Source organism: Tupaia chinensis, unplaced genomic scaffold (genome assembly GCF_000334495.1).
Source record: "Tupaia chinensis unplaced genomic scaffold, TupChi_1.0 Scaffold000100_1, whole genome shotgun sequence".
Taxonomy (NCBI): Eukaryota; Metazoa; Chordata; class Mammalia; order Scandentia; family Tupaiidae; genus Tupaia; species Tupaia belangeri.
In genome coordinates, this window is record NW_006159564.1 from 609,447 (window position 1) to 629,742 (window position 20,296).

At 39.9% G+C, this 20,296-nt stretch overlaps 2 protein-coding genes across 4 annotated transcripts in view; one reads left to right on the plus strand and one right to left on the minus strand.

The window, feature by feature from the left end:
• The window catches only part of FILIP1L (filamin A interacting protein 1 like), a 105,736-nt gene extending 87,340 nt beyond the window's left edge, over positions 1–18,396 (minus strand). The window contains exons 1-3 of the mRNA XM_027769967.1: positions 18,135–18,396; positions 17,265–17,438; positions 9,596–9,774 (exon numbers count right to left, since the gene is read on the minus strand). Coding sequence (XP_027625768.1) covers positions 9,596–9,774; positions 17,265–17,438; positions 18,135–18,386 — 605 coding nt within the window. The 5' untranslated portion in view covers positions 18,387–18,396. The remainder of the gene's footprint in view (positions 1–9,595; positions 9,775–17,264; positions 17,439–18,134) is intronic.
• Positions 1–20,296, plus strand: part of CMSS1 (cms1 ribosomal small subunit homolog) — a 430,734-nt gene that overhangs the window by 110,616 nt on the left and 299,822 nt on the right. The gene's annotated exons all lie outside the window — the stretch shown is intronic.

The following is a 20,296-nucleotide window of genomic DNA, read 5'->3' on the forward strand; positions in this document are numbered from 1 at the left end:
TTTTTGATGCACTTAAAAACCATCTCATGGGGCCAACAAGTGGTGTGGTGGCTAAGGTGGCTAGACTCCCACATGGCTGACTGCAGTTCGAGTCCCCGACCTAGCTGCTTGAATTCTCCCTTTTAAAAAAAAGGGAACCAGCAGGTAGCGTAATGACTATGTCACTGGACTCCCACGTAGTCGACTGTGGTTCGCATCCCAGACCTGGTGGCTTAAAACTCAACGCCGGGCGCGTGTGCATGTGTGCCCAAGAGCACGAGAGGAGAATGGAGGAGAAGGGATTGCGGCATGGCCATCTTCCCTGGGGGGTGATTTCTCACTTTCTGTCTCTATGGCTCTCTCTGTCTGTCTGGCGAGCACATGTGCCCTATAGCGAAAATCTCTCCCAAAAAAACCCATCTCATTGGGTAGCCTTGATTTTGTATGTATGGTAGGCTGCGCTGTTTATAATACCGTCACACTTCATATTTTTGGTTATCTAAGTAGAGTGATTCACAAAAGAAGAAACAGATCTCTGTGGTTTAATTTTTAAAAAGAAGTTCATAAGGACTGTTGTGCCCATCTTAGTGTTGTGTCTATCTCCTACAACCAATGATTGCCTCTTCAAAGAGCTTATTCATTCTCATGTCTTCAAGCACACACATAGGCTCTAATTAAATGCTTTACTTGGCAAATTCAAAAAATGCCCATTGGGGGACCAGCAGTTAGTGTAATGGCTATGTTGCTGGACTCCCATGCAGTCGACCACAGTTCGAGTCCCAGACCTGGTGGCTTAAAACTCACGCACAGGCGCCTGTGCGTGCGTGCCCAAGATCCCGAGAGGAGAATGGAGGAGAAGGGATTACGGCGTGGCCATCCCCCCTGGGGAGTGATTTCTTGCTTTCTGTCAATCTGTCTCTGTCTGTCTGTCTGTCTGGCGAGTGCCCCTAAAAAAAAAAAAAAAAAAAAAAAAACAAAACTCTCCAAAAAAAAGTGCCCATTGGTATGTCCCACCGTGTGCAGATAAACTACTTTGAAGAAAGGCGAATTTGAAGGAAGATGCTTGTGATAGTTAATTTTATGTGTCAACCTAGCTATGAGATGCTCAGGTAGCTGGTTAAACTTTTTTTTTCCCTAGGTGTGTCTGTGAACATTTGGAGAGGAGATTAGCATTTGAATTGGCTAATATTGCTTTTATTGACTGAATAAAGCAAATGGACCTCCTCAGTCTGTGTGGGCATGATCCAATCAGAATGAAACAAAATGTGGAGGAAGGCTGAATTAACTGCCTGGCTACTTGAGTTGGGGTGGCACTCTGCTGCCCTCAACACTCCTTGTTCTCAGACCTTCAGACTGGAATCTGCCATCCGTTTTCTTGCTCTCAGGCATTTGTGTTGCATCACTGGCTTTTCTTGGTCTAGATCCTGGGACAGTGCAGCCTCCATAATCATGCAGGCCAATGCCTTATAATAATTGTTTTCCTAGATACACATGCACACCCTACACACACACATTTTATTTCTCTGGAGAACTCTGGCTAATACAATGGTAATGCTTCCTGAGCGTTTTCTGTGTGCCAGACACCATACTTATTACTTCATGTGTTACGTAATGTAGTAATCATAAGAACCTGTGAGATCTATGTCATAATTTTTAAAAGATGGTGAAACTAAGACTTAAGAGATTAACTACTTTGCTTCAGTCAAATAGTTAGAGGAATCAGGCGAGAGGATGGGACCATGCTTCAATCCCTTGTTCTAACTCGTCTGTGCTTTTAACTCCAATAGCTGGCACCCTTCCGTCAGGCCTTTCTGAGCAGTCCTATCTGCTCATCACTTGTGCCAGTCATCATCCTCTGGGCTGGCCAAAGCTGTTCATTTCATCTTCTCATCTCAAGGATTAATATACTTGTCTGGAAACTTTACCTGCAAGTTATAAACTCAGAATGCTGTTTGTTCTACATTGTTTTGCATTTATGAGGCAAAAATTTCCATTTTGATATGGTTTAATGCCTCTTCTTCCTCTTTAGATTTTATAGTACAAATGGAACAGAAGTTTGAGCTTGCCCTTCCACATTCTGGCTTTGGCTTCCTGTTTGATAGGGCTGTTAACCTAGTAGCTATGAATCGTTAGCAGACGTACTTACTGTGTGTTCTGTGTTCTCCTATGGCTCTGCTGTCCACTGGATGGTTACAGTCCTTAATCTCCTTTTGGTCTGACCCCCTATAGTGTTTCAACAGCAGTGTCTATATCACATAATGAACACCTGAGTCCTCCCTGAATTAAAGATTAATTTATAAGAGTCTTGTCTTCTTAACTGTATTATAGTTGTCAGATTTTCTCTGGACTTCTCACAACTACAAACATGCACAAGGCTGGAATAACTAGTAATAATTTTAGGGAAAATAGCATAGAATGTATTATCAGAGGAGCTGGCTTCTGGTCTGGCTCTGCATTAATTAATATTAGCGCAATATTGTGATATTTCTTTTTTTTAAGAATTTTTTAAATTTCATTTTACTTTATTTATTATTTGACCAGAGAGGGACAGAATGAGAGAGAAAGAGAGAAAGCGAGAGAGAGAGAGCAAGGGAAAGTGAGAAAGCAAGCCATCGGGTCTGGGACTCGAACTGTGGTCAGACATGTGGGAGTCCAGAGCTATTAACCACCATGCAACCTGCTGGCCCCAATATTGTGAGGTTTCTTAGCTGGAACTTGGTGGGCTTTAATTTTCTCAATTCAAGAAAGAAAGTTGGTCTACATTACTCCGTCTTGTCAAGGTTGAATTGTGGGGTGCTGTGATTCATTTTTGATAGCCATATGACAGATCGCATCATTGTATTGGCACTAACAAAAATAGAAAGATTGCATGTAGGCCTGGATTTGGAAAGATACGATTTTAGTTTGGAATATGCAGCATTTGAGGAGCAATAGGATTTTTCACTGGTGTCTTTTCATAGTGTAAGTTATAATCCTAATCTTGAAGTTCTTATTCATAACACTAACATAAATAACAGACTGGAAGAGACACACAAATTATATAGTCTGCCCTTGTCTTATATACAAGAAAGCTAAAAAGTCAAGAAATGGAATTTTCCTGAAGTTATATACTAAGATCTGGTCTGCAGATCACTGCTTTCCACCCCTCCACCTCACATCTCCAGGTTCCTAGTTCATCTTTCATTGGACTTACTGTTTTCTTTTAGACTACATTTGAAAATTTATAGTATTTTTTGTGTGAAATAACAAATTCACTAATTGTTACATATTCAACTACTCATTCTAAATTGTATTTTGGCCTCTGTAGTTAAATGGTGTATAGAAACTACTGAACGTATGTGCAGTGACCAGGGTGTGGTTTTGTGACATATGTTGACAGTTAAGTTATAAGATACAATCCTAAATGGTTTTTTGGTACTCACATGAGGTAACTAATCTCTGTATCGTATCCCTGCCCAGATCCTGTGTTATGTCTAAGGTACATGAATACTAGGCTGATCACACAGTAAATCTTACAGAATTACAATATCAAAACATGTGTTTGTGGTAGGTCTCCATATTATTCTGACAAAGAACTGGATACCCAAGATAAAGGTCTGATGGAGAGCTGGCATCCAGTTTACTACTTGTAAGACATATTCTCAAGAATATGTAATACAAATAATTCCTTGCCAGAAAAGTGAAAAGAAATTATTGCATTTGAGTACATTGTGTTCTACAACAATAGTTTAGTATGCATGAAATTTAAAACTGCTAGCTCTCCAAATATTATTTTAAAAAACAGTATAATTTGTTTTTAAAGCATTACACCTACAATTTATTGGTTTGTGGGATATTATTAAAAGCTGAGATTTGGGACCAGCAGTTAGCATAATGGCTATGTCACTGGACTCCCACATAGTCGACCATGGTTCAAGTCCCGGATTCTGTGGCTTAAACTCATGCCGGGTGCATGTGCGTGCGTGCCCAAAATCCCGAGAGGAGAATGGAGGAGAAGGGATTGCGGCATGGCCATCCCCCCTGGGGGGTGATTTCTCACTTTCTGTTTCTCTGTCTGTCTCTCTGTCTGTCTGGTGAGTGCACGCGCCCTGTAGCAAAAAACTGCTGGGTGGCGGCCCCCGCCTGTAACAAAAAACCCCTCCTAAAAAAAAAAAAAAAAAAGCTGAGATTTAAGACCAGAAAAACTAAAAATCCTAATGGTGATAATCATGAGATACAGAATTACGTAGTAGCGTACTCTTTTCTGTCGACTGATTTCACTGAGTGTTCTGTCTTCATGAGTATTAGGTTATTTTACCATGGTGGTACCACTTTTTCTTACCCATCATGATCTGAGTGCCTTTAAGCATCGATATTGAGTCTTAAAGTTCGCGATGGTGTCTTGCCTTTACATGATGAACCACTTAATCACGGTTTTATGGAGATGAAGACCCATCTACTGTCTTAACCCAGTATCTAGCACAGGACCTGGCTTGTAGTGGGCATTTATTCATTAGTTGGTTTATTTTCTAATAGATGCATGAAACATTAGCAACGCTAGCTAGCTTATTAGCTTATTTAACTAACAAATTTTGTAAGTAATGTTATTATTTTTTATGTATTTCATGCATGTATCCAAAGCTTCTAGAATGATTTGATGGTTTTGAGAAAAGTCTTTGAAAATGTATATACGCTATTAACAGTAGGGTCAAATATGGCTTAAGCAGTGTCTCAGTCCCATTAACCAATGCCAGTCTGGAAAACAGGCTGTAATAATAGAGCAGCATTGACAGTGGGAATCTTTGTTTATAAAGTTGCCTGGGGCACAGGGTGGAAAAGGTGGAAGTACTTCATTCCTCACTAAAACCTAACAGCAGAAGACTTACCCAGTCCGTGGTTAAAGCCACAGTCTTTTCATCTGTACCCTTGTGTCTTCCCTCCTCAAGCCCCTATGCCCTGCAACACTGCTATCTAGTCAAAATAGTCCAAGTTGGGCAGCATAGGAAAAAGAGATTAATTCTGCTTGTAACTCCTTTCTCACCAAGTGCTTCTGAAAAGTGACCCTTTGAACTCCTGATTAATAAAATCAGAATATTATTGCTAATTATTTGCCCAAGATAACATGAAAAGTAATTTTATAAAAGCTTTAAAAAAAAAAAAGTCTGTGGTTGGAGCCACACGTTTATACAGGGTTGCCATAACAGTATTTGTTTCTCGATATTGTGGTTTTGTCAAGGGCAGAAAAGCAGTACTAGGTATGGTGACTATACATGGTTTATTTTAGTGTTCTTTAAAAAAAAAAAAAGTGTGGTTTCAAAATAAGACAACTTTGTTTTTGCTTTGCAGCAAAAATGTTTCTTCTCCATTGAAACTGGAGAAGAAAAAAAATTAGGCAAGCCTTTTTTGAAGACAAAATTGGCATTTCATTTATGGGAAAATTTTGTAAAATTACACTGACTAAAAGTGATTTTTGTTTTGGCTTTCCTGTGAAACCATCCAGAAAGGCCAGAAATTACTGGCATTGCTTTTGTGTAAAACTTTTCACATAGACTCCACTTGTACCTCAGCCAAGTACACAACGCAGGTCGTAGTGACACATCCATCCCTACATTGGAGCTGGTCAGTGAACAGAAGGTCGGCATGAAATGAGGATATATGTGACCATATGGACAGACCAAACCGCACAGATGAAGGAAACTTTGCATTAACCAGCTTGGCAAGGACAGGCTTTCCTGAGCCGATCCCCACCCCTGCCCTCAATAGGGAAGCCGATTGCTTACTGATTAGACAGCGACATCACTTGGCAGACATTTTGGCCTGAACTCAACATGTGACATCAGGCTCCTTTAGGTTTTTCCACATAAAACAAACTCTCCAAAGAAAACACAGAAATTGAACCTTAATTTGAAATCCATTATTATTACATCCTCTAAGGTCTCATTAACTACCTCAATCATGTGTTTCTTAATTTTTATTTTATATCCAAGTAGATGTAAACCAGCATTTAAAATACAAGGGTTAAACCTTCACAGTGCTGCTTTATTTTTTTTTAATTTTTTTTTTTTTGAGTTTTAATCAGTTGTCCTTCATAGCTATCCTCACCCAGCCCCTTTTATGGGGTTATATCTTTGTTTCACTGAACCACGGGTCACTCATTTGGGAGTGGCTTAATCAGTCTGAGGAAGCAGACTTTATTCTTTGACCCTTAAAGACAAGTTAAGTCTTGATCTTATGAGAGGTGGCTGTGTTCTTGAGGGGAAGTACTCTTACTGAAGTTTGAATTAATGGTGTGTGTGCATTTTGCGGTGTTGCCTAAAAATGAGACACATAGCTGGTGTTTCACTGTCGTCTGTGTAAGCTCTACCTCTGAGTGTAGTGACCTGAAATCATTAACATGTCCCCCATTTCCCATTTTGTTGCATAGTGTTCCTTTAATACTTCGATACACAGAGCCTAAAAACAAATAGAAGTTCCTCATGCCTCATGAGGCCTGCAGTCTCCCTGCTGAGGGCAGGTGAGTGCACCATCAGTACCGAGGTACGGGACTTGTGACTGAAGCAAGCAAAGTAAGGAAGCATGTCCTTGCTCCGTGAGTTGAGGATAGGTTTAGTACTCTCATACCCAAAGCTTTCCAACTGGAAGCTGTGGCTTGGCAAACGAAAATAGATGAATGTGCTCTTATCATCTGGAATGGTGACACAGGGAAGGTGAGGAGGCTTTTAGTCACTTTTTCTTATTTCTTGGTAATGGTATGTTTAGTTTAATTATTCTTCAAGGCAAATAAATTTAGTAACCTATAAAACTAAGAAAATCTCTTGTTTTTCTTAAATGCATTTGAAACACAGAAATACCATCTTTATCTATTTTATTTTTGTACATTGTCAGAGAGTATGTGTATGCAGAAGGGAGGAGAGAGAGAGAAAGCAGCACCTCTCCGATGGGGCATGATCACACTACAATCTTTTTTCCTCCGTTTCTTCATCCCGTCAGACTTTCGCACATGTGTCCAGTGTATTTTTCAAGTCTGTGGTAGGATTCAACCTGCAGTGGGTCATGTGATATCCATCTCCCTGTGCACAGGACTTAACCACTGTGTTATGGTGCCAGCTCCTCAAAATACCATTCTTAATGTACTGATTTCCTAGGCATACTTTACACTTTCCCACTATTTTTCTTTTGCGCCAGCTCATGGCCTTTCTTCCCTTTGATCTTTTCATCTCATGTCCCAGTTCTGTCTCTCTTGGCTCTCTTGATTTAAGTACTGTTCCCTATCTGCCTCCCAGTGGTTAGACCTCCCCACTTGCCTCCAGAAAGTAGAGATAAAACAGTGAAAATTAGAACTGTATCTCAACAGCCCTTCACATTCCCGCTCTAAATCCGTAGTTTACCTTCCCTCCCTAATGTGTTAAACCCCTTGGGCGGGACAGCCTGTACTGCTTTGTTCTATGCCACGCGACACTCGGACTGTGGTCACTAAATGTTCATAATAATGAGAGATGAAAGGAAGTGTCTGTGTTCTGCACACTAGTGCCAAGTAAGCATGGAGGCCAAACGAAGCCACCAGTGCCAAACCACAGGAGTTCGAACTAATATCTGCTCTAACAGTGTCTCATTGAATAATACATCTTATATTGTACTGTCTGGGCCAGATCTTCCCTTGATGCCAGATTTCTTGTGCTCCTGTACTCTACCCCTGTAGATATTGCAGAGTTCATGAGCGATAAATTCACAAGAGAACTCCCTAAATCTACTGGAATAAATAAACCTCCTGCAAAGAACAGACCGATGTTGAGAGCCATGCATTCCCTGGCAGTCTGAACAAATGTCTACCATGAAGTACCCTGCAAAGAAATGGAAGTCTTCCATTTGCCTAGATATTGGAATAACTTCCTTTACCTAGGTAAAATATGAATTAGAAATACTTGAATAAAGCAATTGAGCTTACTTGCATTTTGGAAAGGGGAACTCACAGGTAATTTTTCTCCCTGCATTTTCTGTAGTTATCAGAATCCAACATCATTAGCTCTGTAACTCATAGAAGTACACATAGAAATAACAAAAGTAATAAGTACCTAGTAAGAAGTTGACATTGCAGAAATTGGTTATTTTCTATCCTCACAATATCAACAGAGAGAGTTAACTGTCTTCTCAAATATGGACGTTCCTGCTTTCTAAGGTGATTCAGAACAGTCAAAGTGGACCAAAACACCTGTTGTACGTATGGTTTAAAATGTTTACCAACCAATCTCTCCCTCTTTTTTTTTTTTTCCAACCAAGCTTTTCAGAATACTAGTTCACATTTTAAGCTTCTACACTCTTATTTCTTATCTATTCTTTAGAGCATGGCGATTTGGATTTTGCCCTTACTGCTGTATAAAAATGACTCATTAAGTTTCTCAGTGTCTTCCTTGTTCCTGGGACATTTCTTATCCTCTTCTACATTATTAAGTGCTATTTTGTTCACTCTTTTTTGAAAGTCTTTCAATGCTTATTTCATTGCCTTCTTTCTCCTTCGATTCTTATGACTTTCCACCAGTCTTTTCTCAGCTCCCTTTCTTTATAATCCACCAAGCATCAAAGGGTTCCCTTCTTGGCATGCTCTTTCCTCACCACAGCAGCATCCATAACTTAAACTGTCACCCTCTGCACATCACCAGCCCTTCCTTTTCAAGACCTATGTTTCTGACTGTGGGTTATCTTTATAGATATCATTCTTCCCACTGGACACTGGAAAACTCCAAGGTACCTATACTCAGCATGTCTAAAACAAGGGCCTAACCACACAACCTCCCTCCTGCACCCACATACAAGCCACCTTCCTGACCAAAATGCTGCCCAATTCTTATGTTCCATTTCTTGGTGAATGGTTAGGAATACTTCTCAATGAACTCAGTACCCCTTGCTCTGGTCTGCCATCTCAGCAGTCACTAATTCAAATGGACCATACTACATAAATATTTACTATTTATAACCCCTCCTCTCTAAGCCTAGAGCCATTGGAATGCATCCCCTCATCTTTCTCATTTGGGATTTGCCTCTTGTGTGGACGTCCTGCTCCTAAACTTCTTCCAGTCTTCCCTCCATGTTGCCATAATGTTTCTTTCAGAGTGCATTCCTGATCATCTCATTCTCACAGTTTTTCATTTGTTCTGTCTTATTAACAGTATAAAGCCCCGCTGGTCCTGGCTAAGTCTTTACTTCTCTCACTGTGCACTCACACCCTCTGCGGTAGCCACGGGGAAGGCTTGAGTTCCTCTAGTATTTATGCTCTTGTCTCAGAGTTCCTCTAGTACTCATGCTCTTGTCTCACCTCCAGTTATTACGTTGTTATGTTATTTCTCTCCTTGCCTTGGACACAGTTTCCATTCTTGTTTGTGTAGAGACTAGACCCCTGTTGGTGCCTCTGCTCAGCTTTTACAAAAAAGCCCTTGCAGAGTTAGGCTCCAACATTGATGTTTCCATAGTTTTAGCACAGCTGGTATTCTTTCATTGTATCAATAATGTCTTAAAAACCTGTGCTCTTCATTGTGGCATTGAGAACAGAAGCTATGTCATGTGCATCTTCATATCCCTGACCCCTGGCGCAGTGCCCAGCCCATAGTGAGAGGTTAGAAAGTTTTGTCCAGAGCAGCCTTACCTTTCACATTCTTGTTCTAGTAAGCCTATGAATTCATCACTCTTCTCCATGTATTCTTTATGCTTCTTCTTTTCTTCCTCCAACTCCACTATGGTTTGCTTGTGAGACTTTTCTGCCATTAAAAGCTGTTCCAGGATTCGTCTGTGTGATTCTTTATGTTTTTCCACGACTTTGTCCAACTACAAAAGAAAATTCATTTACAGCCTAATTATCATTTGTTCAGGATATTGCAATCTTTCATCTTTTTGAAATGTTATTGTGTTAACCAATTAATTCAGCAATGGGCTTTTGTTCTCCTTATTTAATTTTTATCATTACTCTTGGTAATTGAAACTTTTCAGTGAATACCTTTTGCAATGCATATATACTCTTTATGTCATCAAATACTTCAAGAAAGAATAACCCATACTCCGGTATCAGAGCTATTTCCACATACCTCCCTTTTTAATTTTAACTTCTAAAATTTTTAAATTATAATTTTGGTCTACAAATAACCATTGTATGTCTTTGTGTGGGCAAAGCATCAATGTAGTGTGTAATAATCAATATGAGAATATAGAGATAGTAATGATCTTCACGTGTGAAATTAAATAGTTCTACTAGTTTTTGTTTTTTTAAAGTATATATTCAATTGTTAGCGGCTTACTCAGCTGTCATATATAGCCCTATAACCTATTCCACTTGTTTGCATCCATTATCATGTTTCTTGGTCATTATCTCCTGAAACTTCCCCACTCCTAGTGTTCCCTTTCTGATATTCCTCTCCCAGATAAATCATATTAAAGGAATGATTGAAGGTGAAGGGTTTCTTATACGGTGAACCTGCCATGGCCTAGCTGATCAATTCAAACTCGGTCCCTTACAGTACTGGAAATCTGCGGTCCCTTGGTCTATTTTTCATTTGGTGCATCAAGATGTCTCCATTAAGATAGACAGTCAATTCTGTGTTGGATGTGGTGTGAATGGGACCAGATGTAAGCACTAAGTCCCTTCTGGTTTTCCTAGTACCTCTACGCATCTCTTCAGTATAAAACAATCACCTTATGACTGATTTATGTAGTCACAGCCTATTTTTCTTAATGTTTTGCATATATTAGAGTATCCTGCTTGTAAGTGGTATGCAGTTTATGTTTACAGATTGAAAGTAAACAAGAAACCAGGAAAGAAAGGAGGCCTATAATCCCAGCTACCAGGAAAACTGAGGAGAAACATCAAGAACTTGAGACTGGTCCAGATTCTGCCATTTTTTTTTTTTTTTTTTGAACCAAGTCCTGTATTAAAACAGGCAAGACCCCTTATTTAAAAAAAAAAAAAAAAAAAAAAAAAAAGAAGAAGAAGAAAAGAAAAAAGAAAAACCATAAATGGTGGCCTGAGTGTATAGTCCCATCTGGGAAGCTGAGCCAGAGTGATTGTGATGTAGTAAGAGCTTATCTTAAAAAGAAGGAAGGAAAGGGAGGGAGGGAGGAAGGAGGGAGGGTTGCTGATTCAGTCTAATTACTGCTTCTTTAGCTTTGCAGAAGCTTTTTAATCTGATGTAATCCCACTTGTCTATTTTTGGGATTATTGCCTGTGCTTTGGGGGTCTTGTTCAAGAATCTTTGCCTACTTCTATGTTTCTAAGAGTTTCCCTGCATTTTCCACCAATAGTCTTATAGTTGGAAGTCTTACATTTAGATCTGTGCTCCATTTTGAGTTGATTTTTGTTAATGATGAGAGATAGGGGGTCCAGTTTTATCCTTCTGCAGGTGAACACCCAATTATTCCAGCACCATTTACAAAAGAAGTTTTCCCCACTGGATTGACTGGTGCCCTTTGTGAAAAATCAGGTAATTGTACACTGTGGGGTTTGGACTGAATGATTTCTAAGCTTAATTTTAGCACAGTTTTCTCAAGGCAAGCAAGTATTTTAGTGCCTATTATTCTGTTTGTACCTAGTATTATGATAGTTACCATGGTGAATGCAAGAGAAGTCTGAAGCCTAAGTGCTTATGCTCACGGGAGGAAGATAAGATAAAAATAATATAAAAATATAGGTGCAGTGTCAGGTAGTATGCTGTTAAGTACTAAAGGACTGTCAGAGAATGACTGCCTCCCAGTGAAGCCTGGGGAAGAAAACAGGAAGACTCATCAGTCATTTTAGGAGGCATGGGGGCAGAAAGATTGAAAAGATGGTTTCCTAATGTTTCCTATGCAGTGATAAGCTTCCTGCTTATCATTTCAGCCTTCCTGATGTCCTACACCCAGCCCTTATTATAGTGCAACTCCTCCCTTAGAAGGAAGGAAGTGTAGTGTGTCCCATTAAGTTGGGTTGTGATGATCTTCCCATGGTCAGAGTGAATGAAGGACAGAGAAGTTTTCCTTTTCTCTTCTCTTCTCTTCTCTTCTCTCCTCTCCTCTCCTCTCCTCTCCTCTCCTCTCTTCTCCTCTTCTTTTCTTTTCTTTTCTTTTGTACTTTTGGTTGCTTAATATTTATTTAGGCAAGAGCAGACCTTTGTTTTCTTATACTCCAAGTCACAGATCACATCAGCTGGGTTGGATCTTTCTGTGCCATGGCTTTGGTTCTTCTCCATTGGTTCTACACAGGTAGGGATAAATACAATCCAGAGAGTAGAGAAATTGATTGACTTTTTTTTTTTTTTGAGCAAATCAAAGGTAACTAAATCTGCTATTCATAAAATTTGTGCTGAAATCTTGTCTTCCTTTATAACACCAAAATCCTGAAATAAAGGCTGCTTGTTTTCTCACTGCCCCAGCATTAGACTATGGAAATGGGGGCATGATTTCTATGTCTACACTGCCACTTTGGTGATAATCTCTCATTCTCATCTTATCTACTGATGTTCAGGTCAGCCCCTACAGTCTTCCTTTCCTTGTTCAATCCTGGTAGCATTTTAGGTGATTTTCTGATTTAGCTGGATTGTTGTCTTTGTGGCTTTTTCTGTAAGCTTAGTCAGCATCCATTCTCTTTTCTCACCCAGGAAGCTCATGCTGTTCTCTAAGTATTAGGCCAGGTCATATCCTTACCTTCTTACCTCCTTGACTGAGAAGAGTCTATCAAGCATGAATTTCTGTTTTCCACTTCCACTTCTGCTATTCATAGTTTTACTATATTATACATTATTTGTTTTTAATTTGCTACAAGGTGCATGTGCTCATCAAGACACCAAGATGGGGGAGGGGATGGGAAGGAAGGAGTGAGAAAGCATCCCTACCCCCACACCCCGAGGAAACTGTCATGCTACAATCCCTTCTCTTCCAGTCTCCTCTCAGAATTTTGGTCACATTTGCACACACACCTGGCATGTTTTTCAAGCTCCCAGAGCTGAGACTTAAACTAATTGCAAAGTCATCCATGTGAAATTCAGCCACCTTGACCACCATGCCACTGCCTGGCCCCTCTTCCCCCATTCTACATCTCTTCACCTGTATGTGCTTTTTTATACATCCCTTTTTCATCTCCTTCCAGCCCTTGTTCTACCTTTGGTCTTCTCTTTCTTCTCTCTTTGATCCCACATCTATCCCATTAGATTTTGCCTGCTAACATGGTTAAGTCTTTTTCTTCACACATGTGCACACACATAAAAAGAGAATAGAAAGATCTGCCATGAAACTAATGACGCTTAGGTTTTGGGTGGTAAGGTCCTAGATCTTGTGAGAGCCCCTGAAATATGTTCACCTCATAACGTGTTTTGTGACATTTGCAAAAAGTCTTTTAACTATAATCAATTAAGACTTGTTCCTTTTTTCCATATTGACTTACCATCCATCATACATGTCAGATAGTTTTAGAAATGCTATGTGGGGTTCTTGCTAAAGGAAAGTTCAGCTGATGTTTAGACTGATAGATTATGTGGTTCATCCACTTCCTTATACAGGTAAGTTATTACTAGTCATCTTGCTGTAGGAAAAGCAAGAAATATGTTTACTGTGCCAGCTCACCAAGCTATTGTCAAATAAGATGAAAGGTTAGAGGTTATGTTGCAAAATAAGTAGTATGTCCTTTGGTTCCCAGTACTGGAAGGGTGTGAATTACAGAGAAGGGTTCATAATACACAAAGCCAAAAGCTGGTTAGTCTACAGAAATTTCTCTTTCCATTTCTGGCTTCAGGATTTCTCTTTCTTCCATGTAAACTCAGCAATACATGTAAGATTTTTTCTTTTATGTTTTAGCTAATATTTTAATTATTTTTAGTGGTATTATTCATAATATATAGAACACAATGTTACTGGAAATAGAATTCCTTGATGTTCTACCTGACTAATCCCTACTCATTCTCTGAATCTTGGCTTTCCTGATTCTTTTGTCTAAATTCAGTCTTTTGATTTTTTCTCTCAGGATACGTTGTGGTTGTATACTTCCTGTGTGATCATTTGTTCTCTATCAGGCTCTTAGACATTAAACACCCTGAAAGCAGGAACCACAACTTTTTTTTTTTTTTGAGAGGTTTTGCTACAGGGTCCCTGTGCTCACCAGAGAGACAGAGAGACAGAGAGACAGAAAGCGAGAAATCACCCCCCAGGGGGGATGGTCACGCCACAATCCCTTCTCCTCCAGTCTCCTCTCGGGATCTTGGGCACACACACACATGCGCCTGGCATGAGTTTAAGCCACTGGGTCCAGGACTCGAACAGTGGTCAACTACATGGGAGTCCAACGACATAGCCATTACACTAACTGCTCATTCCCCACAACTATTTTTATACATCACTCTACAATAAAAATTAAGTAAATGAATAAAATGAAACTTAAAAGCTGAATTATACAGTTGGTTTAAAATGCTAATAGGGGAGTAATTTTTATTTTTATTGTACCTTAATAAATCCAAAATGTTGGGACCAGCAGTTAGCGTAATGGCTATGTCACTGGACTCCCATGTAGTCGACCGCGGTTCGAGTCCCGGACCTGGTGGCTTAAACTCACGCTGGGCGCATGTGCGTGCGTGCCCAAGATCCCGAGAGGAGAATGGAGGAGAAGGGATTGCGGCGTGGCATCCCCTCTGGGGGGTGATTTCTCACTTTCTATCTCTCTGTCTGACGAGCGCATGCGCCCTATAGCAAAAACCTCTACAAAAATAAAAAAATAAAAAAATAAATCCAAAGTGTTAATATTTTCTGTGATGTATTTTTTGGAAGAACAAAGAACTCACTAATTAGGCCATCCATTCAAGCTTCTTTTGAAAAGAGAACTTCGTATATAGACCCCTAGATTGAAAGGAATGGAAGGCTAGAGCTGTTACGGACTCTGAGCTCTTGCCTCTTCTCTCCCGCTTGACCACATCTTTACTCCCTAGTCTCACCCCCATGCTTGGTTCTGTTCGTAGTTCACAGGCCTCCACCAGTTTTTCCCTTGAATCGGTGTTCCTACTACATCTTGTCATGGAGCAGTTTATTCTTCTAAGTTATTTTTGGTTATAAACTAGATAAGTGTCCTCTAGTTTACACTAGACCTGATTGAAATCTAAAAAGATTTTTCAAAATGAACACTGTGGGGAAGGGGAAATGGAAGAGGGATGATAACGCTGAGATGGAAGAAGGCAACAAGAGTAACTTGTTAGCACAGGTGCTTGTTCTGCTATGATGAGGGCGCAGCCGCAGCCGGCCTTACAGTAACATGCCTTCTCTCCTTTCCTTTTCTTCAGCCCTAAGGATTTCCAGTCAGAATTCCCCTGTATTGTTTAGTCTCTGTGTGTCCCTCGACCCGGTCACTGCCTAGATAGAGGATAAGGATGGACACTTCTGGAAAGATAGAAGAAAATTGGCAAATTGTGGAGGTGGGAATGTGTGTGTGGAGGGACAAAAGGGGTGTCTGTTGGAGGAGTCCTTGGAAAAGGTTAGATTTACGAAGCAGGCCCCAATTATGGGTAACTTGCAGGGCCATTTTGCAGTGTTAGAGTGGTAAACATTTGGAGAGAGTCAGGGTATTTCCAGTTTTTGCATGTCCATAATACAATTATTTTGTAATGAATTTTTCCTACTGATTCCAACATAAGTTTGGAATCATTCCGTTTCATTTCACACTGAAGTGTTGAGGAGTTATGCCATTTGTGAAGTTCTGTTACAGGTATATTCAATGATCATTAATTCGCGATTTGATCTGTGGGTTGAGGAATTTGTGCCAGATGCTGTTTATAGTCAATATATTGGGAGCCAGGATAGTTTCAATACTACTGACTTGAATACAGCTTTGGCTTCTTTTGTTTAAAATTTGGATTAATACACAAGTCAACAGACTTTGGGTGGTCTCATCCTTACCCCTCAGAGAAGCAGATTCACATGACCAAACTCCTTCACAATTTGGCAAGATGGTAGTCTTCTCTCATGAGACACCCAAGACAAGAATAGCAAGGACATTAGAGGTCGTTCCTGAGGTGGGTTGCCAGAGCTTATGTGGGGAAATTTGCCTAAAACTTGCCTTCACTCTCTCCAGCCTTAACTCATGCTCGTAGTTGTTTCCTTTTTATAAAAATGAAAAATTATAAAATTTTCCATTGAGATCTCAAAGGAACACAGAAGAATAAAATAAGGATGCCAAAGAGTTCCAGAAATGTCAGCAAGTAAAAGAGCCGCAGTATTGTGTCTTTGTGCGGTAGAGGCAACATTGGGATTGCTTACCTTTGCTGTTCTAATTGTGGGTCATATTTGGTGCGGGTAGACGTCTTTACTGTCATTAAATTTTTTAAGGAAAAAGAAAGCATGTATTCATCTAAAATCTATGTTTTTGAAAAGTCTATTTTTTTGGCTTTTTTCAGATCATTTCCATTCATGCTCACAATTCCTATGACATAATACCTCAGTGTTTTTAAATACATTAACTTGTATAGTTGACTTCTATCTGTTTTTTATTATATGCTGGATAGCCTTCAAATCCCCAAAAGAAGTACAGACCTGTGTGTGTGCACATGCACGTGTACACACACATACATTTAAGAAAAGGAATTCTCTTGCATTTTATAGATTTTGGTCTGTTCACTACACAAACTTAGTCTCAGCCCTGGTGGTACACAGATAGTGCCACCACTTGGGAAGGTGGAGGCCACACGGGAGGCCCATTTGGTTCCCAGGCCAACCTGAACATGCTGTGTGAGGTTGCCTGGAATCTTAGCTAATTAAGAGGCTGAGGCAGGCATCTCATGATACTGGGATACTCTGCCCAGAATACCTAACAGCCCATCCTCTGTGGCGTGGTCAGTAGCATAGTGAACTGCAGTGCTGGAGGCCATGTGACCAACCAAGGGTTCAGATCCCCTGCCCAGTTGATCTAAAACACACCAGGTGCCTGCATACCAAGAATCCTGACAAGCTAGAAGTCTGGGGGAAGAGGATCACAACTTGACTAGACATGATTGAAGGCCTCCTCTCTCTCATGTGTGTACACATACTATCATTTTAAAATTTAAAATGTAAGAAGAATACCCATCTGTGTCTCCCTTTCTGTCTCATAAGGGCAGGAGGAGTTAAACCTAGTGAAGCTCCCTGTCCACAATTCAGTCTCCTTTTCTTTCCTGTACAACTTGTAGTATTTACATACTTTAGGTAGATTTGAAATGCCTTAGAAAATAAAACTGTAAAGAATCAAAAGAAGCTTTAGGTCCTGCTCACCTGCCAGACCTAGTGCTTGGCCAGCTAGCAAGCTACTTTTCCCCGGCATTCACCCTTGAAGTGGTACATACCTCGTTCATAGGTTTCTCATAGATGTCCTCCTGCCAAGGAGCAGAGTTTGCTTGGAAAGCATCTCTCTGGAGAGCCTCTAACACCTTTTTTGGAGTGACAAACCCATATTGAGCTTCTAGCAGAGCCAAGTCCATTTTTTCAGCCTTTAAAATACCTATGACTTCATCTCGAGCCTGTAGGAACAAAAGGTATTTCAGAAAGCCTGCTTTCTGTACCAGCGGTCTCAGCAAGTGATTTCTCATTTCTTCTCTTTCAAGTAGAAATGAACCCTATTTGGTTACAGCACCTTTTGGAAAAGGTAACAAAACCATGTCCATTCCTCCTCCTTACAATCTGATCAGACATTAATAATCTTTTTAAAAAAATGATCATTATGTAACATTGGCTGTCCACATTTTTTATGGTGTTTGACCAGCAGATAACATCATACCCCTCAGTGGACTGGCATTTGGGTTTTCAGGAAGTAGGTAGGAAGATTCTCCTGTATGTGTAGCAGCTTCTTTAAGACTTTTCCGTGGGTAACAATGCCAGGGCAAGTCTAGGAGCCAGTTCACTAGGGGGTACGAAAACACCTGTTGTAATTTAAACCAGCCCCGAAGTCGTCTGGCATTATTGGTGCTGACTGCCTGTGAACTGAAGCTCGCAAGCAACATGGACACGAGGATGTGACCTTTCGCACTGCGCGTGCCAATTGCACATTACAATGACAGCCCGTCCCGATGCGGTTCATGGGCATATACTTAGGCTCTGCGTTCATGTGCACAAAAGTACAAATCACAACTATCCATTTCTGTGGCAGAAATTCTGTGAACCCAATTCACAAGTAGCTTTCCCCTTGAAGCATGATGAGGAACCCCAGCTCAGCTGACCTGCACTTCTCCCTCCAGAATGCTGAGGAGAAATAATAGATCATCTCTTGAGAGATCTTCGGCCTGGTGGCCATTACCACCATGTGGCTTCTCTGACTTGGTGGGTGGAAGGATTGCATCCGATTCACTGGTGGGGTGTTTATTTTGCAGTCTGTGCTTCATATCCTTTGGCCCTTGAAAACTGTGGTCTTGACTGTGTCCTGGAAACTGCTTTTGGGCTGAGCCCTGGGTGCAGCTGCTTTTTGAACGCATTCTTTAAGACCTGGAAGAAGGGAAGACAATTTGTAACTCTTAATGGAAGTACAGTTTTAATAAGAGTATCTATTACTGCTTTAACAAGTTCGCATTCTTGTTATATTTACCACCGCCAAAAACTAGATCTTTTTGATGTCTACAGCAGAGAAGGGTATTAGCAGATTCATAAATCACAGTCTTATTTACACTTCTTATTTTAAAGTCAACATTTTAAAAAATGTGTTCTGCTTTGATTAAGGCCACTTATGTTCATAGGTAAACAGACTGCGTTTGAACTTGATCCACCAGGCATTCCACCTCAAGGACCCAGGTCATACTCGGTCTTGGCTTAAGTGCTTACTTAAATAAAGATGTACTTAATGTGACTGTGAAATGGCAAATTTACTAATTGTTCTAACTTTCTTCAGATTCACGTTATAGTATTTCCCTTGAAAGTTGTTAGGTTTTTGTTTTGTTTGTTTATAGTCTTTACAAAATTCTTTTAGTCTTTGGTACATTAGGTTAGAAATGTCAGAATGACTGTTACAAAATACTTTGGGTTACTTTGGTAACTGACTAGAAGAGAAAGTATCCATTGAGCTTGTTCAGATCAGTGATATTCAAGCAGATCATTAATTTTGCTCTGTCTCCAGAAATCACACAACTTCCATCACAAGTGCCTTACTTTCAGTCTATGTAATATTTATTTAAAAATCTGAAAAGCTCAAGAACCAGTTAGAAACCTCAAGACAGAATTTACTATTATTATTATTTAAAATTAATTTGGATAATTATATAATCAGATGGAGGTACTAATGTATCCCTTAATATTAATTTCCTTTACATTGTTTCTATAATGGTCAACTACTCTAGGCGGCAGTCTCTAAAGATGAGGATGCTGGGGGCCAGTAGGGGGCGCGGTAATTAAGGGCACTGGACTCCCATATGGCCTACTCCAGTTCGAGTCCCGGACCTGGTGGCTTTCTTTCTCTCTCTCTCTCTCTCTCTCTGTCACTCACTCTCACTCACTCAACTCTGTCCCTCTCTGGTAAAATTAAAATAATTAAATAAAAGTTACTTTAAAAAAAAAAAAAGATGAGGAGGCTGGATATATATAAGTACTTGATAGATCTGGAATTTTAGCAGAATAACAAGAACACAGCCAGGGACCAAACTTTCATTCCTTTAACATTAGACTTTGCCTTTGTAACAAAGTAGCCCCAAAGGTAATTCTTAAGGAATAACCATAGTTATTCATGTGTAGCTAAGAAGTCTTATATACCCTTTCCTTAACAACCAGGCTATAAAAGCAAAACTGGAAGATATATATTGTCATACTTATTTATACATATATATTTTTTGTCAGTAACAAACTGTCAACTATCATTAAGATGCCTTGCTCTGAAGGTATAGTATGCTCGTAGGAAAATTTAAAACTTTCATTTTCAAAATTTCTGTAAGTCACATAATGTGTTTTCTCTGTAATTTATTCTCATTCTCACTTCCCTCCTTCACACACTTATTTACTCTATTAGACATTGGGAATAGAAAAATGGTAGTGGTGGCAGTAATTATCATGCTACCTTAGACTTCCTGAGCACTCACTATCTGCCAAGCATCATCTTAGTATTTTACATGTATTAACTCATTCAAGTCTGACAACAACCCTACGGGATAGAAAATAGTACCATCTCTGTCTTACAATGAGGACTAGACACTCAGATAACTTACTGAATGGAAGAAATAGAAGCACAGGAAATTTACTGAAGATTACACAACTGATAAGCAACAAAACTGGGGTTGGAACCCAAGTAACCTGGCTTTAGAACCAACATTCTTAAAAGTCACATCAAAATGCCATTATGCTATGTAGCCTAAGACAAATGTATATACTGGTTGAGATGTGTGAAAAATCCTTAGAGTCCTGC